At 37.9% G+C, this 19023-nt stretch overlaps 1 protein-coding gene across 1 annotated transcript in view; it reads left to right on the top strand.

The window, feature by feature from the left end:
* The window catches only part of CRYBG1 (crystallin beta-gamma domain containing 1), a 214322-nt gene that overhangs the window by 71686 nt on the left and 123613 nt on the right, over positions 1 to 19023 (top strand). Inside the window, exon 2 of the mRNA XM_011736406.3 lies at positions 14934 to 15072. Coding sequence (XP_011734708.2) covers positions 14934 to 15072 — 139 coding nt within the window. The remainder of the gene's footprint in view (positions 1 to 14933; positions 15073 to 19023) is intronic.

The following is a 19023-nucleotide window of genomic DNA, read 5'->3' as shown; positions in this document are numbered from 1 at the left end:
CCCCCCCCCATAGTATGTTGAACCACTGAACATTATCAATTTTAAAATTGTATCCTGAGCCAGGTGTAGTGGTGCACACCTGTAGTCCCAACTGTTTGGGAGGCTGAGGCAGGAGGATTGCTTGAGGCCAGGAGTTTGAGACTGCAGTGTACTATAATTACACCTATGAATAACCACTGCACTCCAGCCTAGGCAACAGAGAGACCCCCTTCTCTAAATACAAAACAAATAAAATTGTGTCCTGTTGTTACTTTAATTTGCATATAGTGAAGTTGGGAAAATATTTTCATTAACCCTTTATTTCTTCAAATGCTTTATTTTTTCATTTCCCTTGTTCACTCATTGGGTTTGCTAATATTTTTCTTATATCTTTATATGGTTTCTTTAGTATGGCTCTTAACTAATCATCAGGTATATTTGTTGAAAGTATTTGCCTGGCTTGTTATTGCCTTTAATTTTTTAGTGTATGGAAAATTTATTTTTGCATAGCAAAACTACGAATGTTTTTCTTCTTCTTTTCTCTTTCTTCTTCTTCTTCTTTTTTTTTTTTTTTTTTTTTAAGAGCTAGCATCTCGCTCTGTCACCCAGGCTGCTGGAATGCAGTGGTACAATGTTTGCTCACTGTAACCTCAAATTCCTGGGCTCAAGCAATCCTCCTGCCCCAGCCTCCTGAGTAGCTAGGACTACTGGCAAGCACCATCACACTCAGCTGATTTTTGTTTGTTTTGTAGAAACGGGGTTGCTATGTTGCCCAGGCTGGTTTTGAACTCATGGGCTCAATTGATCCTCCTGCCTTGTCCTCCCAAAGTCCTAGGATTACAGGCATGAGCTACTGCACCTAGCCTTTCTTTTTTATTTCTCTCATTGCTTTTAATCTTAGGAAGTTGTTTTCCTTCCCTTCTGATATGCCATAATATGCTTCTGATCTTTATGATTTGATGTTTTTGCATTTAATTCTTTAGCCACCAGGAATTATCTTTGATATGGTGTAACTTGGCTGGGATTTAAAGGAATGGATGATATAGTGATACACAGTTCTCTTTAGCTCAGAGATTCTCTCTCAGTACTTCTCGATTTTATTTCAAGGTTTCTTAGTTCCTGAGACAACATTTTTTTATCTTGGGACTTTTGGTGTCTTTGGAGTGCCTGGATGACTTTAAAGGGCATGTACATCTTTTTATTTATCTTTCTTCCTTCCAGAGGGCTTAGTAGAGTGCTTTACTCAGAGAGAGCCCATTCTATCCCTCCCTGGAAGAGACTGGCACAGGCCAAGCCTCATTTAAAAACTACTCTGAAGGCCAGCGTCCCTAAAAAGATCTCTTCCTCTGAGTTATTACTGATACCAGAAATACCTATTATTTCATCTCTGTGTTAAACACTGCCCTCTCCTGAAGTCGTCTTTTAGAATGCACATTCACATTGGGGTAGCCTGGTATATTAGCTTCCTGGGGTAGCTATTACAAGTTGCCATAAACATGGTCACTTAAAACAACAGTTTTTTCTCTCTCACAGTCTGGGGCCTAGAAGTCCAAAATCAAAGTGTCAGCAGGACCATGCTCCTTCTGAAGGCTCTAGGGAAGGATGCCTCCTTGCTCTTCCTAGCTTCCCATGGCTGCCAGCAAACCTTGGTGTTCTCATTGGCTTGCTGCTGCGTCACTCCAATCTCTGCCTCCATTGTCACAGGCATGTGGCTCCGTCTATAAACAAATAGTAAATCCAAATGTGTTTTGCTTTCCCATAACATGCTTACCTTTTAAGCAGAGAATCAACGTTTTTGCATGGTATTTCTTCGGTTGATCAATATCTTCCCTTTTCTACTAGTGAAACAGATAAACTATTGATAGGAAAGCGAGAGGACAAAATGAATAATCCATTGGAATGATTCATGTAATAGTTTGATGTCAAATATTTTTGGTTTTCAAAAATAAATGAACTAATGGTAATTGCAGTTATGTGATTTTCTCATATTTAAAGTCTAGTAACATAAATTGTAACTCTTAAATTTGGTAACAAGAGAAAAATATGGTCAGGTGCAGTGGCTCATGCCTGTAATCCCAACACTTTGGGAGGCTAAGGTGGGAGGATCACCTAAGCCCAGGAGTTTGAAACCAGCCTGGGAAACATAGTGAGACCTGGTCTCGATTTACTAAAAAATGAAAAAAAAAAAAGAGAGAGAGAGAGAGAGAAACATTTTGAGTATTTCCCAAATGAGGAAAACCTAAGATTTTCTTCTTTTAAAGAAAAAAAAAATGGATGACAGATTGGGAAATTAATTTTGCTAATAAAATATTTTGATCCTTTTCGGTAAAAAGCAATTGTCAAAGCTGGGAAAAATACCAATAGCCTTTTTTCTTCCATTTTAAACAATGTGCGAAATAGAAAATTTAATAAAATTTATTTATCTCCTTTTTAATTTTATGAATTTCTCATTTTTAGAAGCATTTTTATATATCCTACCATTATCTAGTTTATAAAAACAAGTTTGTTTCCTTTTTGAAATATTGTTAATATTTTTAAATTTTTGGTACAAAGACAATATGAAGATATTTTTAACTGAAGAATATGAATACAGAGGTTCTTTCTGTTAGATGGTGCCCAATTTTCACACAGTGAAAGTTTCTACCTTCGTCTTGACTGCAGGAATAAAAATCTCCTGTGTGCAGAGACTATTGACTCATGAGTCCTCATTCTACCTGATGAGATAACACTCCCTAATTTAAAATGCTGTTAAACAAAATAAATATTTTCTTGGGACAGAGTGCTCTGTGGTTTACTGACTCAACTCTCTCTGTACTGGAAACCTCAACCAGTGGCACAAGAAAAAACTTGTTTTGTATCATCCCTGACTGGAAAAAAAAAAAAGCATTTGTTTTATACCCACTGAGTACAGGTTATAGAGACAGAAGGTGATATGGTTCTTAGCTCCTAAAAAGTCTGTGATTAAACTAAGAAACTGATATATGTTCACGGAAAACCTAGATGAACACTTACCAAGTAATACTAGGTCCAACTATATGAAATTGCCATATTTGACTGGTTTTGACCTACAAAAATGGTATTTCATAATGTTCAACCTCAAAGTTCAGAACCACTTACTTTCTCTCCCCTGCGTTTTGCACATCCTTCAGTCCTCTGTGTCAAGAGCTGTACAAGAAACCCATGCTAAGCCTGGCAGTCCCAGCGCCCAGCCCAGGGAAGACATGGGGCTGGTGGCTTTCCCCTTCCAGGGCTGTGCACCTGCTGTGCTGCCGCTCTTCTTCTGCTCTCTACTCCCCCTCAGCTACATTATTTCCATATATAGAATTTTCCTTCCTTTAAAGCACATCCTCACCTTATTTGAAACACTTTCCTTTCTTTCTTTCTCTCTCTCTCTTTTTTTTCTTTGAGACAGAGTCTCTCTCTGTTACCCAGGCTGGAGTGCAGTGGTGTGATCTCGGCTCACTGCATCCTCCTCCTCCTGGATTCAAGCAAGTCTCCTGCCTCAACCTCCCAAGTAGCTGGGACTATAGGCACACCACCATGCCCAGCTAATTTTTGTATTTTTTGGTAGAGGTGGGTTTTCACTATGTTGCCCAGGCTGGTCTGGAACCCCTGAGCTCAAGCAATCCACCCGCCTCGGCCTCCCAAAGTGGTGGGATTACAGGTGTGAGCCACTGCACCCAGCCCCTTTCTTTTTTTCTTTCCATTCTTTGTTTCTCCTTTCATTCCATTATTAATCACTATCACTCAGTTGATGGCTGTAAAGCCTAAAAGTAAAGCTAGTGATGCATTTGTGTGAAGGAAAGGGAAAAGCCATGAATCTTGATGTGAAATTAGAAATAATAATCATCAACATGTGGTAACAACAAAAGCTCTGTAAAGTCATCTTATAGCCTCTGAAAAATTCTCCACCCACCATCTCTTTCTGATTAAACTGACGTTTCTCAATAATTCCTATTCTTAAAAAAAGAATAATCTACACTTGAGAAAAATAAACATTATTTCTCACACCATTTTATTGCTTTCTTGTTCTTTTTAAAAACTAGTATTGAAACAATTCTGTGATTCATAATGATGTTCTTTTCTTTTTACTGTGGTATAATATTTCAGCTACATGAAATTGACTTTTCGGGGCTTATGAAATACAGGATTTATTACAATCAGAGAAATCTTGGAGGAAGTGAATTTTGAAATTAGACTTGATGGAATTTGATAGCCAAAGATTACAAAGAGGAGAGGCAAAAGCATTAACAGAAAACCCAAGCAAAGACGTATAAATAATGAAGCAAGTGTTAGGTATGGGAAGGGCAAACAGATCTGTCTGACCACAACTGGAAGTCTGAGGTGGAGGGAGGGGAGAAGGAGGTTAGAGTGGTATTGGAATACCCTTAGGGTGGGAATTTGAAGCTGACATTTGGAGCTTGTGACTAGCATCTTTGCAAGGACAACTTTGTTTGGATAGATGGAGAGTAGGGATATGATGTGAATCATATCACATCAGAGGGAAGAAGAGATGTGATAATCTCTTCCTCCCTCTGCTTGCGTCTGCACCTTAGAGAGTTTCTATTCATGAGAGCTGAGATGATAAATATCAGTCCATCTCAGATTCAGCTTCACAGCTGTTCCATTGTCTTCAGTCAGCAAATCTGTATCGCTAATGTGTTGCTAATACACATAAGATTTTCCATGAGAAATGATTTTAAATTAGAGTTCTCTTTTGAAACATTAACACCAGTTAATTGAACTAATTCATTAGGTATTTGATGACAATTCTAGTCACTACATAAGGATGTATGTACATAAGGATGTATGTATCTAGGAAGCCTTAAAGCAACTTTGGTCCCTTGTGGAGTTGACCCACCTGGTGCAGGTGAGTAAGAGAAGCCAAATATATGATTCAGACAATTATGAATTATGTATTAATTACTGATCATTTTGTATTAATCATCAAACAACTGGCAGGTATTTGGAAATTGAGTAAGTGGAACATGATGAAACTGATAGTTATAAAAATTAATGTAAAAAAAATGAACCTCCATAAGAATTATTTTGAAAAACTAAAAAAGATAAGGAAACCCACTCTCATATTGAAAATGTTATTCTTTTAGTTTTATATTATTATCAAAAGGCATTTACTCTAAGCACCCTATTATGCGTAGGAATGTTTTAGAGGTCTTGCAAGTAACCTTTAAAGACTCAATTCTCACTTCTGGTCAAGATTTATTGACCACCATATGAAAGAATATATTGCATAGAGCCTTGAAACCTCTGAATTATAGCTGTGAGAAAGTTGAGAGTATATGATCTATAAGAAAAGTAGGTGTTTGTGAGTTCACAAAATACAATAAATGCTAAAAAATGTTTGATACAAGGAACAGTTACACAATTTCTCTTGAAACTTTATTGCTTCTAGAAATGCCATGAAGTAATGATGATTGCAGCAGTGTAAGTGCCATCAAAGCTCAGGATTGATGAAGATAATTATTTGAGTGCCTGGAAGGATTAACTAAGACAGATGAGTTTCGTGCCAGGTTGTTTAGGGACCCCAGAGTTTAAGAGACTCTTACTAATTGTTGCTGGAATGGGTTTTGGACTAGTGAGCTAAGGTGGGGCAAAGGTAAACAAAATAGGCAGATGATGCATATTAAAGATGCTATAAAGTTAACTTCAAAGTGTGTGCCATCACCACAGACTTCTGGAAAATGACAACCAACAGACCAGTTTTGCATGTCACTATCGTGGTTAGGATGAGGTGCTTTTGAACCAAAGCTTTATATTGACATTATTTGAAACAGTCATAAATAGCAACAGGCTCTACAAGCAGCTGCTATCTTCATGAATCAAACCACCTTTGCAGAAAGCGCTTTGTAGTCACTCAGCCAGTAAACTCTTACTGAGCATCTGTGATGTGACAGATGTTATTATATGCCATGGCAGAAACAAAGGGACTCACACCCAGGAGCCCCTTAAAGAGATGAGATGAGAGAAAGAGCCATCAGTGATAAGTAAGCTAAAATGTAACAAAATTGCCTGGAATATAGGGTGTGTAGGGGAGCTACATTTGAAAAGTTAGACTGGGTCCAGAAGGTGAAAGCACTTGAATACCAGACAATGAAGTAAGGGATTTATTCTGTAGACAGTGCTGAACTATCTGATGGTTTTCAAACCCGACAGTACATCAGGAAGATCAATCTATTTGTAAAGTTAGAATGGATTAAAGGCTGCAGGAGAGACTCAGTAGCAGAAAATAACTGGACTCTTACTAAATTGAAGGCATAATGAAGTTTAGAAGTAGGATAGTGGTGGTTGGAATGCACAAGGGTAGATGGATGTCATACTGGTGAGGTGGAAGAAACAGTTTTCATGTATTTATAACTGTCTCCCTGTCACTTCTTCCTCTAAAAGATTTACAGTAGTTTGCACCCAATTAACAATGCAAATAAATACAGATCAGAAAACTAAAAGAATGATAGTGTGATAAGAGAAACAATTGCTTTACAGAAATACACATTCATAAAGTTCTGTATAATTGTTAAAATTGATTCATGATCAAGTACATGGACCTCATTGTCTAAAAGACAAGGAAGGGGTGAGAAAGAGAAAAGCTTTTCTTGGCATTTCACAATGAGAGAAATCTTTCCCTTCAGTATCCGTATAAAGGATATTAAGTAAGATGGTACCTAACATCCTTCTCGGCATCCCTGCAATATGTCCAACCAAGAGTTCTATGTGGCTGCATCTTATAGTGTCCCTCAAAGCAAGCTCAAATGTGATGACAGAGGACCCCTTAATGAGTGATCAGAGGTGGATTGATTGGAGCAGGAGGGCTCAAAGTTGACTCCTCAGAGTTGCCCCTGGTATTTTAGAATGATTTCTCTACCCTTGTGCCTATAACCACATAATTTCTTTTTCATTTTTAGTTTTTGTGGGTACATAGTAAGTGTATGTAGTAATAGAGTACATGAGATATTTTGATACAGGCATACAATGTGTAATAATCACATCAGGGTAAATGGGGTATCCATCACCTCAAGCATTTATCCTTCCTTTGTGTTACAAACAATGCAATTATTTTCTTTTAGTTATTTTTTAATGTACAATAAATTAGTGTTGACTGTAGCCACCTGTTATGCTACCAAATACTAGATCTTATTCATTCTATCTAACTGTATTTTTGTATCCATTAATATAACCATATTCTGCCAGGCTTTTTCCTCCTTGCCTGCTCCATGGTAATATCATCAGTAGCTTTGTTTGGTGCTACAAAGGAAAACAATTGAAAATACCCTCTTTTACATTATTAATTTGTTATCCACGAGCTTAGTAAGATCATTAGTCTTTCTTTGGGGAGTATAGACACTATCAAAATAAAAGCTACATTTTCTCTTCTCTGCCGTTAGATGATAAGAATTTGAATTGCCTTAAAAGGAAAATTCCAGCAATCAAAAAAATCTTTTGTATTGTGACAACTGAAAACAAAACTTGCCCAACTTGACTGTTACAAAGAGAAGTTGAAAAAAATGCGATGATCTTCGGCTTCTGTAAATGAGAGCATGTGCAATCACGCATGAAACACAAGACTCTTGATAAACTTGAGCCTTTCCTTGAGGCACAGACCTCAGTTCCTCAGTTCTGGGGATTTGCACAACAATTCTCCTGGTTGTTTTGTCCTCGACCTTGGCTTCTCTTTGCTTGTGCCCAGAATGAAATCATTTCTTCCTCTGGGACCAATGCTAATAAAGCCAAACCTTCTTGAACCTAGCCTGGTTCTGGATGGGTTTCATGGTTCATTAATCATGTGGGGTGATCTGAAATGATCAAAGTCAACATAGTAGTGGTCCTGAGATGCCTTGCTTAACTTTCACAGACTCAGTAGCACCCAAAGCCTCGGTTTCACAAGATAGAAGTATTAAGGCAAGCATTTCCAGCCTTTGTTGGAGAGATGATTTGCATTCCACTGGTCAGATGTGAGGGGAACTTAGACATTTCTGCACCACACAGCACATTGGGAGATGGCTCCCAGCCTTCAGGCTGCCATTTTAAAAGACTTGCTGGCTCACACCTGTAATCCTGGCACTTTGGGAGTCTTAGGTGAGACAATCATTTGAGGCTAGGAGTTCAAAACCAGCTTAGGCAACACAGGGAGACCCCCGTCTTTACAAAAACCAACAAAACAAACAAACAGACAAACAAACAAAAACCATCAAAGTGCCCAGGAAGGTGAATGCAATCAGGAAGTAGAGGCTAACTGGACCAGGGAGTGTTACTTTTTACGAAAGCACTGCTAAAAAGGATGAGTAGCAGAGTGATATTCTTATGCAACCACTAGATGGCAGAGTTTCTGCATTCTATTACCATCGGCAACATGAAATACTTGGGTTAGTGATGTAGCATTCTTTACATACCTATAACTTTGAGGATGCTTTGTTTCGAATGAGCATAGCAAATTGTTTTCATTTCCCCATCCAACTTGGAATTTTGTGATCACAAAACTCATCTACTGAGAATTTAAAATTAGTCTCTGAGTGAGGAGTTGGGTGGGTTCTCTAATCCTAACTCTGTCAGTCATTAGCCGTGAGACTTTGAACAGTGAATATCTCTGGGCCTCCATGAACTCATCTGAAAAATGGTATGGTTGGCTCACTAGATTATCTCTAAGGGATCTTCCAACCCAGACATTCTCCTTTCATATTCGAGCCTGATAAATATGCTAGCTCAAAGTACCATCTATATAATTCCTTATAAATTATTATTCAGGAAACGTCAATTGACATTCATATGCATAATTACAATAGCTGATACTTATTGAGAACCTACTATATGGCAATACAGGCTAAGCATTTTACAAGTTTTACCTAATTTAATTCTCTTAACAATTTATCACTCCCATTTTGCAGATGAAGAAAGTGAGGCTTAAAGAAGTAACTAGCTCAAGATCACATAGCTAATGGCCAGGCTGGTATGACTCTGAAATCTGTGTGTATACATTGCTATATTTGATCCTTTATTCAGCTGAGAAAAATATAAATTTGAAGACAACACTGCTTCTAAAGGAGAAACCCATTCTGTAAATCCAAAATCCTTGGTTTCCCAAGGGAAATAGATGTTGGGGTTTTGTTTTATTTCTGGAGATGGGAAAGATTTACATAGCTCTATCCGCACAGTCATTAGATGCCTCTTTGTGAGCCTGGGCTTCCAGTACCATATACATGGGTAACCAGCAGGCTCAACACTGTCAGTCAGTCACGTGGTTTCTCAGGAACACTGTCTCTGCAAATCTGCAGTGAAGTGACTGAACCAGGTAACCACTAGGGGCCTTTTCAGGTCTAGCATTATCTGATGGTATGTGTCCGTAATCGAATACGGCGTTTAATGTTAGCAGGAAAGAGGTTGCTCAGTAAATGGTTGCTCTCTACCATTTAGCAGTTGCAGTAAAGAAACACTGTGCACCCTATTAGTGCCGTTTGTTAGTGAATTAAATTTTCTCCTTCCTTTGTGGCCAGGAAACTTACGCGCTTTACAACCAATGCCTTAATTCAGAAGAGTGGTTCTATTATCTGGTGTCTTAAGTTCTCTTGAGGAAATAATTCAATTCAATGCAGGTGGAAGCACCTTTTGGTGACTTTGAAATCACAACTCTGAGGCTCAGTTGAACACAGTAATAATTCTTTGGACAGACAATAGATGGCAGTACAGCATCAATTTATAACTAATAAACTATAGTTAAACCTAAACTTTTATGCTACTTTTTATTATTTTGGATGTACATTACTGTAAACCAAGAATTATTGAAGAAACTTATTTAATTTGCCTTATATTAGGCTGCACATATTTAAATGCTTAAGGAATAACTTGGTGGAGTAGACCAACATTAGGAAACCTCGAAGTAGATTTATCAGGGCCACTTTCATGGCCTTCGGAGAGGCCCTAGCACTGTCAATCTTGAGAAAGTAAGAGATTCTCTTTTCTTTTTATTAAAGAGCACCTCCCCCGCCCCCACCCGGCCCACTTCTTATATAAGCTCCAGGTCTCACAACTCTGGGATTTGTCTGAGAATAGCCATGTGGCTCTTTTAACTTGGAGAAGGGAAAACAGTCTTGCCATTATTAATTTTGCTACCAACTTAATCTCCAGGGAGGGGGCAATCCGGTTTTTATAAGTAAGCCAAATAAAAAGGAAACATAATTGAATGAACTGGCAAATGTTCCACTTACTTCTAAGTCTGAGTAAAATCAAGTACCATACTTAACACTGAAACTTTCTCTCTGGCAGTATAATATCTGTGCTAAAAAAAAAAAAAAAAAAAAAAAAGGAAGTACAAAGGATTATAATTAGCAAATTAATAAATTATCATCTGCTAAGACTGCAGACCAATATGATAGCATTTGGCGGTTGTTTTATGTTATTTATCCAAGACGTTATTGTCGTTAATAAATGACCAGTTGTGACTATTCACAAAGCAAACCGTGCTTCCTTTGGCACATAAATTTCTCATCAGGGAGCCAAGCTTAGCCTCTCTTATGACCACCTACACCCTACTCGTCAGGAGTTAAACTAAAATTAACCCTTTGGGTACAAAAGGAATAGAAAGAATGAATAAGACCCAGTATTTGATGGCACAACGGGGTGATTATAGTGATAATAATGTAATTGTACCTTTAAAAATAACTAAAAGAGTATAATTGGATTGTTTGTAACACAAAGGATAAATGCTTGAGGGGATGGATAACCCATTGTCGATGTTGTGATTATTATACTTTGACTGCTTGTACCTCATAAATATATATATATATATATATACCTATTATGTACCCACAAAAACTAAAATAATAATAATGAAAAAATTACCCTTTGGAAAAGAAAAGTTAACAAACTTTCCAATTCGTCTTTCCTGTTGCAAACATTTATTATATTGGCTTTTAGGCTAGGGAGACTTATCTATGTGTAGTTCCAGAGGTAACCATTATTCGGAATTGAAAATATTTCTGCCCATTCGATAAGCCCCTGTGTCTACTAGACCTTAATATCCTTGAGGGCAGGGAGTGGAATTGTTCACCTTTGTGTGCCTTGATATATGACATATCATGGAAGATCTAGAAAATGCTGAAAGAATGAATGTTAGATAGTGTTACAAAGTTCCTTTAGGTCTTAGAGACCTCTTGGCATGATTTCAAGTGTATTGCTTCTGTGTAATAGTTTGTGAAGGTTGTGTTTCAGGAGACAAACTTGTCCAGTAAGCTTGCTAGGAATAGAAGGCCTGTGACTGATTCTAGAGAGGAAGTAGAACACGCTCCTGGGACAGCCCGAGTTTCCGGGGCTGGGTGAGAAGCTGCCCTGAAGCAGAACTCTGTTTATGAAGCCCTCTCAGCCCACACATCCCGTGACCTTGCCTCACCTCCAACCAAGTCCTGGGGCAAACTGTGAAATCATGGCGTCTATGGCCAGGTGCACAGCAGCATTGTCTGGGTCTGGGTCACGAGGAAAGGGAATTTAGCCAACGCCCCATCATTCCCCTCCTGTCAAAGGGAAGCAGAGGTTATTACGTGTACCACACATACTCAACAGTTCCTGTTTTAGAATGATGGTGAAGCTAGGGCCTTCCCTGGAATTGTCTGTGATAGTCCTCACCTCCTGTAGGCACTGAAAAACTATTAGTGCCATTTGTTAGTGAATTAAATTGAAAAACTAAGCCTTCCCCCAGGGCCATGTGTACCCTCCCATCTGGGAGATCGTGACCCAAGTATAGAGAACTGACTGTTGGATAGCACACTGTATCGACTTAGTTTACCCCCCAAATCAGGAGGGCAGGCAGGTTCACAGGGTTCAACACGCTATGAGGCCCAAATTATGAAAGTTCCTACTCTGATAGCTCGAATTCCATCTTAAATATGTGTCATCTCTACCTCTCCCAAAGTGTAGCAAGTGTGGGGAACTTATTTTAAGACAAAGCTGGGGAGAGGATAGAATGCACGTCGACATCCATTTGTACCCTCTTCCTTCTCCTTTTTTCCTAATTGATCCTCAGTTTCTTCAGGTGCCTAATTTCTGCACGGTAGTGTCCTTCAGGTGTCAGCCTTAATGGGTTTGGTCCGGTGATCGGTTTAGTGCAGGAATGAAAAGAAGCCTGCTAAGTGGCTTCTAGAGGAGATTTCCCTCATTTCTAAGCAAGTTACTCAGGAAGGAATTATCATACCTCTGTGTGACAGCTAGAACTGTAGCAATGACTGAAGTCAGTAGCAAAGGAATATACTGGTTAAACCAACTCAATCTACCCCTTTTGTTTTATATGTGATTATATATTTTTTTATCAGGCTTCTGTGAGTTGGACTGTTATTTGCAGGCAAAAAGATCCTATGTTTTAATCAGGGATTGTATCACGAGCAAAATATATAGAAAAGGCTACTCTTGCCAGCTTTTAATTATGTAATACATAAGTATCTAGGAAGAAGAGATAGGTCTTTTTTGGAGTGTCCGCCTCTGACAATGCAAAGCTTAGGAAGCACATGTAGATTGCTTTCATCTCTGTTGTCACTTGGAGTCAGTCAATGGGCACATATGTTTTTCCAAAAAGGAAAAACATTAAGGGGAGCAGACTGCCTAACATTCATGGTTGACTTTTTACAATGTGTAAGTCCAGTCTATGGCCACACCACCCTGAATGCACCTGATCTTGTCTGATGTCGGAAGCTAAGCAGGGTCAGGCCTGGTTAGTACTTGAATGGCAGACAATGTGTTAAGTCCGCAGCGGTTGGAATAGTCTTCTCTTGTTTGCTGCTTCTTTGTTTGTTTGTTCAAGCAGTCTTCTCTTGTTTGCTGCTGCTTTGGCATATTTGTGAGCAGCAGGACAAGGTGAATACTGTAACTTAGGGTCACTGGAACAATTAGTAAAAATAGGTCTTGATGTAAGACACATTCATGGTAAGACGATGACAGCATTTCAACTTTAAGGTATTTTTCAGTTGTTACTTAAATTCTCCTGAGCTATATGTGTTTCTCTTTCCCTTCAAAAATACTGTATTTAAATTCCTAAGAAGATACTAGCCTTACAGGTAGAAATGTGTTTTTATATGTGTTTATATGTGGCGTAATATATTGTCTTTACTATACACAAGTATTACTTTCATAGTACGAAACTAAAGGAAAAACAAAAAGAAATATATTGCTATTAATATACCTTTACATTTTATATAATGCAAACAATAATGGTTTAAAAAAAAAATATGTACAGGGGCCAAGCACAGTGGCTCATGCTGTAATCCTGGCACTTTGAGTTCGAGATTAGCCTGGCTAACATGGTGAAACCTCGTCTCCACTAAAAATACAAAAAAATTAGCTGGATGTGGTGACACATGCCTGTAATCCCAGCTGCTGAGGCAGGAGAATCACTTGAACCCGGGAGGTGGAGGTTGCAGTGAGCCAAGATCATGCCACTGTACTCCAGCCTGGCGACAGAGCAAGACTCTGTCTCAAAAAAAAAAAAAAAAAAAAAGTACACAATAGAGTTCCACAAATTATGCCAAATTCTCTATCTCCCTTGCTGATATTACCATATTGATTAGATCTTCCTGCCCCTCTAAAGTGTTAACGCTTTGCTCTATTCCTCTTTTTATCCTTGCAACATTGTAGAAATCCCACAAAAGCAGCTTCTGTTTCTTCTGTGAAATGCTGAGGTCTTGCATTTTTAGTTCTCTTTGTACTTTACTGGCATTCTTCATTCAAAGCTCTCATTCTGCTCTGGCATCTTTATTCCTGTGCTTAGAAAATCTAGCAAACCTTGGATCAGGTATGATGCTCAACTGCAGACAACAAAGAACACCCAAGTCAAAGTGGCCTGAAGAATAGGACATTTATTATCTAACACAACAAGAACTCCAGAGATAGGTAATTCTGCTGCTCATTTCAAGAAATCAAGAGATAGGTATTTCCGCTCTGCTTTTTCCTCAGTCTAGTCTCCTTAGGCTAATCCCGCACATGATCCCAAGATGTTCTATCATATTCATCACATGCAGGCATGACCCTGGCCTGCAGGAAAGGGAAACTTTTTCTTCTTGTAGAAGACCTTTTCCCCCATTCCTTCAGCAGACGCCTCTCACATCTCATTGGTCAGGATTGCACCAGAGAAGTAGGGCAAAGTATGAACATTTCAGAGGGTTAGGGGGGTATCAATCAATGTGGTAATATCAGCAAGACAGATATGTATGGGCATTTGCCTAAATCAGTTACTGGTGAGGGGAACTGGACACCAGGATTAGAGCAATCCGGACTGACTACTGGGGCTGGAAGCAGCTTCCTCTGAGGCATATGGAGGATGAATCGTTGAACAAATTTAGGATTATTAGCAAAGGCAGTGTGTATGGGGGAGCGGGGAGGACATTGGAGGGTTGAATAAAGGAAATGGTTTTGGGGTGGGCAACCATCAGAGTCTATAAAACATTCTGTCTGCCTTTATTAGTTTCCATTCCTTTTGAATCTGATAAATATTATAATCCTAGGAACAGTTCCTTTTTCCTGGCATAGTCTAGATCGTGTCTCTAACTGGGATTCAGTTCCCACTTTATTTCCAGTGTTCAGGAAACTTACAAATTTCTTTTTGTTATTTCTTAAGAGCCATGACATAGAAAAACCAGGAAATTGGAAAATGAAATTAGATTACTTTCACGCCAAAATCTGTCTATTCATCTAGTTATCTGTCTACCTCTGTCTATCTCTAATTTGTTTTCTGCATAGGATTTAAAAGAATTCAGTTAGGCACAGGGTGAAGTCATCCAGGTTGATTTATAAATGTGCTATGAGAGCACCAGATTATCTACAACGCTGTGTAGGTTTTGAAGAATGATTCATTATTTGGGCTGACTGGAAATATATTAGTACATGGAGAAATATGCCTTTGGGTTTCTTGAGATTTTGGCATTGTTCATAGCGTATTGACATGACTGTGTTTCCATTCTTCGCAGAGCTTTGGAGCTAGTAGATGGAAGACATGTGGTCCGAGAGTCCCAGGAATTTCCACTGCACGGTGGGGATTCCCAGTTCTTCCACACCACCAGTGAGGCGCTTGGTTCCTTACTTCTAGAGTCTGGAATATTTAAAAAGGTAATGCTTCGTTTCTAATGTTTGACTCCCGAGAATAAACCCTTCAAAGAGTTAAAGCACTGTAAGATAGCCTAAGAAACACATACTTAAAAGTAATGGTATATATTATATATCATAAATTATATATATCATATATGTCATATATATCATATGTAATACATGTTCTATAATATGTATTCTGTAATTTTCTATATAATTATATTTAACAATATAATAATATAAAGTAATTTATTATATAATCTATTTTTATATGGTTATTATATATATCATATATAACATTATATATCAAAGCACCATGATAATACAGAATGAGCTTGGCTGGGCCTGGTGGCTCACGCCTGTAATCTCAGCACTTTGGGAGGCTGAGGCAGGCAGATCACTTGAGGTCAGGAGTTTGAGACCAGCCTGACCAACATGATGAAACCCTGACTCTACTAAAAACAAACAAACAAACAAAAATACAAAAAAATTAGCTGGGTGTGGTGGTGGGCACCTGTAATCGCATGTACTCAGGAGGCTGGGGCAGGAGAATTGCTTAAACCCAGGAGGTGGAGGTTGCGTGAGCCGAGATCATGCCACTACACTCCAGCCTGAGTGACAGAGTGAGACTTTCTCAAAAAAAAAAAAAAAAAAAAAAGAATGAGCTTAATGAATGAACTTGACTCTGCTTTTTGCTGCCTTCAGGTGTCTTCTTCCTTCTTGTAGGTGCCTTTTGCCCACCCTTTTTTCTTTTATATGAACTAGGCTTTAACTTGAAGGCATACAGAGTAATATGACATCTATATTTGGAATTAATTGTTCTTTCCTTTAAGAAGCATTTATGCTTTTTTCTACTGTAAGGCATTCTGAGTTATTTTATCAATAGTTACTTCTTAATATCTAGATGCTTGTACAGAAGGTTCTGACTTAATTATATTGCCTTAAAAGAAAAGTTTTCTCCAAGGTGGGAGATAGAGGAATGTACTAATGAAGGAATTAACTGCATTCCTTCACTTGTGAAAAGATATTACTCATGCACTTACTTGTCTGCAGGATTGGAAAGTAGAATGGTATCTTTAGTCACAGGGTGAGTGAGAGCTAGTTTCACTGCCAGGCCTGAAGGTTGTATAATACATTTCTTGTTGTAACTTATTATAAGATCAATGAGGGTTAATAGCGAAATGTATTTGTCATGAAAGAAATGCTTTCCTCCATCCCAAAAGACATTTGCTTTAGTAACACCGTATATTAAGATTTTAAAAAATTACTTCGTGTGAGATAGAAAGAGTTCTGGAGATTAGCTGCACAACAGTGTGAATGTACTTAAATATTGTTAAGTGTAGTTAATATATTGATCTGTATAGTTCTGTATAGTTAAAAATGTTTAAGATGGTAGATTTTGTTACATGTATTTTACCACAATAAAAAAATGTTAAAGCTTACTTAGTGATGGAAAGCAGTAAAAAGGACATGAAGAGATTATTAGCTTATATTTAGAACGTGAAAAAAGTAGGAATACGGAATGCTTTCTAAATCAAAGTAGCATAATATCAGTAAGGGTACCAGAAATATAAAACATTTTATAAGATATTGAGTTTAAAAATCAAATTTAAATTTAAAAAATTAAGTAAGCTGGCTTACTGTTCTTTATACTTACTTTCAAATTGGTTTCACATTTTATTCTTTTCTCTTTATAAGAAATAATTTATAACTGGGGGAAAAAAAAACCCTGATAAACCCAGTCATTGATCCTAGCCAGAGTTTCAAGTTGTTTCCTGTATTTGTCCTTTAGTAAGTATGCCTTTTATAATACAAAACAAAAATAGTTATTTGAGCATAATGCAATTATATATCCTATAATGTTTGCTGAAGTCCAGGAAACAATTCGTGACAGTGTTCAGAATTGAGGCAAAAAATAAGTTCCTTGATGTAGGTGGCAAGGAAGGGTCTGCTGTGGCCTCCTCCCTTGCAGAAAGCTCTGGGCATTGGGCTGCCACAGCCCCAAGGCCAAGCCAAACAGGTCAGGGAAGGGAGGAGGCCAGTTGGTATACCTGGGAGAGGCAGAGACTTGAAGCCACAGATTAACTGGGATCCCAGTGTAGGGATGGAGCCAGAGCAGGGAGAAGAAGGGCAGGAACTTGAGAGAGCAAGGAGAGGCAGAGTGTGGTTCAGGCGACACTGTCTCTAAGTGTCACTGGAATGGGTTCAGCCAGGCACTGTCTCTACTCTCTACTCGCTGTACCACACCCGCCGCCTCAGAGAGGCTCAAAATCTCTACAACAGAAGAATTGGCTCTGGGATCCACGTACGATCTGCCTGTTGTCTCCCTCTCTCACCTTCTCCATCATCCCTTCTCCTCTCTCTCTTTTCACCCTTGCTCTCTTAATCTTTCTCCCTCTGCATATCATACCAGGGCTGGGAGGAGGCAAGAGGCAGTACAACAGCCTTTCTCTTCCCCACTGATGTGTTTTAAACTCTGTCTCTTGAGATCATGGCTGAGAGGTTTACTGAACCGTTAGCTCAGGAGTGCAAGACCCCACCTACCCACCCACACACACACCCCACTACCACCACCCTGGCCAATATTACTGGGAAACAAATGTTGACTCTATTTAGATTCTGCGTGGTTTAAATTGACAGTGAGTTCTAGGTGCCAGGGGCACCTCCCGTACATTCTAAATTACCCTTCTCTTAATCCACTCTCCCCAGTGAACCTGAGCATTTCCTGCAAGATTCAGCAGATTTGCTGAGGGAATTATAACAAGGACCACCAATGACCTTCTTTCCCAGGCAGAATAAATTATATCTATTTATGCAAACTAACTCTCACATTTTTAATTTGTATTATAGCTAAGCAATTTACATTTTCCAAAACAACCAGAATTTACCTGTTTCTGTAACTGTTCCATATGTTCTATGTTATTGTATTCGTTTATTATTTTTAACACGTTGTAACATTTCTTAAAGTTGACAATACTATATTGAATCTTTCAATTAAATTAGAAAACGTGCAGGTCCGAACCGAGTGCAGTGGTGTTTATAACTAATTGATCACAGCCAGTTACAGATTTCTTTGTTCCTTCTCCAATCCCACTGCTTCACTTGACTAGCTTTAAGAAAAAGACATTTACTATACCTGCTTGCATAAACGAATACAGATTTATAGCTACAAATACAATACTGCCTCTCAAATTTACACATACAACAACTACAGGAAAAAGTGTAACTACAAATTAGAATATTGCTAGAATTTAAATCTGAAATGAGAAAAATCATCAAGGATTGCATATTTATTTATACAAAACAAGTTTTCCTTTAAACAATTGTATTAAATATTTAGTTGGCTTTAGCATAGAAGCTATGTTTATTTAAAATATTTATATTTCAAACAGACCATTTTTTCACATGAGAGAAAAGCATAAGAAAGTGGTATCATTAAATAAAGACATATTATGTATTTATGTGACAAACATGTGAATTGGATAACTCTTTCTTTGCATATAAGAGTGAATTAACATTGTAGATTATTATGTGTTTTTGTATTTATTTTTATATATCTACTTATATGTATTATATTATATTTACTGCTTAACTCATTTTGGAAATGAAAATGTCTTTATTCCACTATGTGGAGTTATTTCCAGGACATGAAGAGATACCCTTTATGAATTAAAGTGTTTATTTTAAAAAAAACACGGAACAAGAATATTGAGTAATGTATTATTAATTAAAATATAATATCTTCAAAGAGAGCACTTGCCTTAATGAGAATTTCAATGATTTCCAGCATAAGAATATTTTAATCCCCCTTCAATTCTAGTCACTTATTTTCATCTCGAAATTATATGTGACTATAGTGATTATAAATTAAATTGTCATATTTTCAGTTATTCTGGCATCACATTCAAACAAGTAAAATAGAATAAACAGTAATTATTTTATTAATTCAAGCAAAAAAAATTCTTTTGCTTT

Source organism: Macaca nemestrina, chromosome 5, assembly GCF_043159975.1.
Source record: "Macaca nemestrina isolate mMacNem1 chromosome 5, mMacNem.hap1, whole genome shotgun sequence".
Classification (NCBI taxonomy): Eukaryota; Metazoa; Chordata; class Mammalia; order Primates; family Cercopithecidae; genus Macaca; species Macaca nemestrina.
The sequence above is the reverse complement of the archived record's forward strand: the minus strand, read 5'-3'. Positions and strand labels throughout refer to the sequence as shown.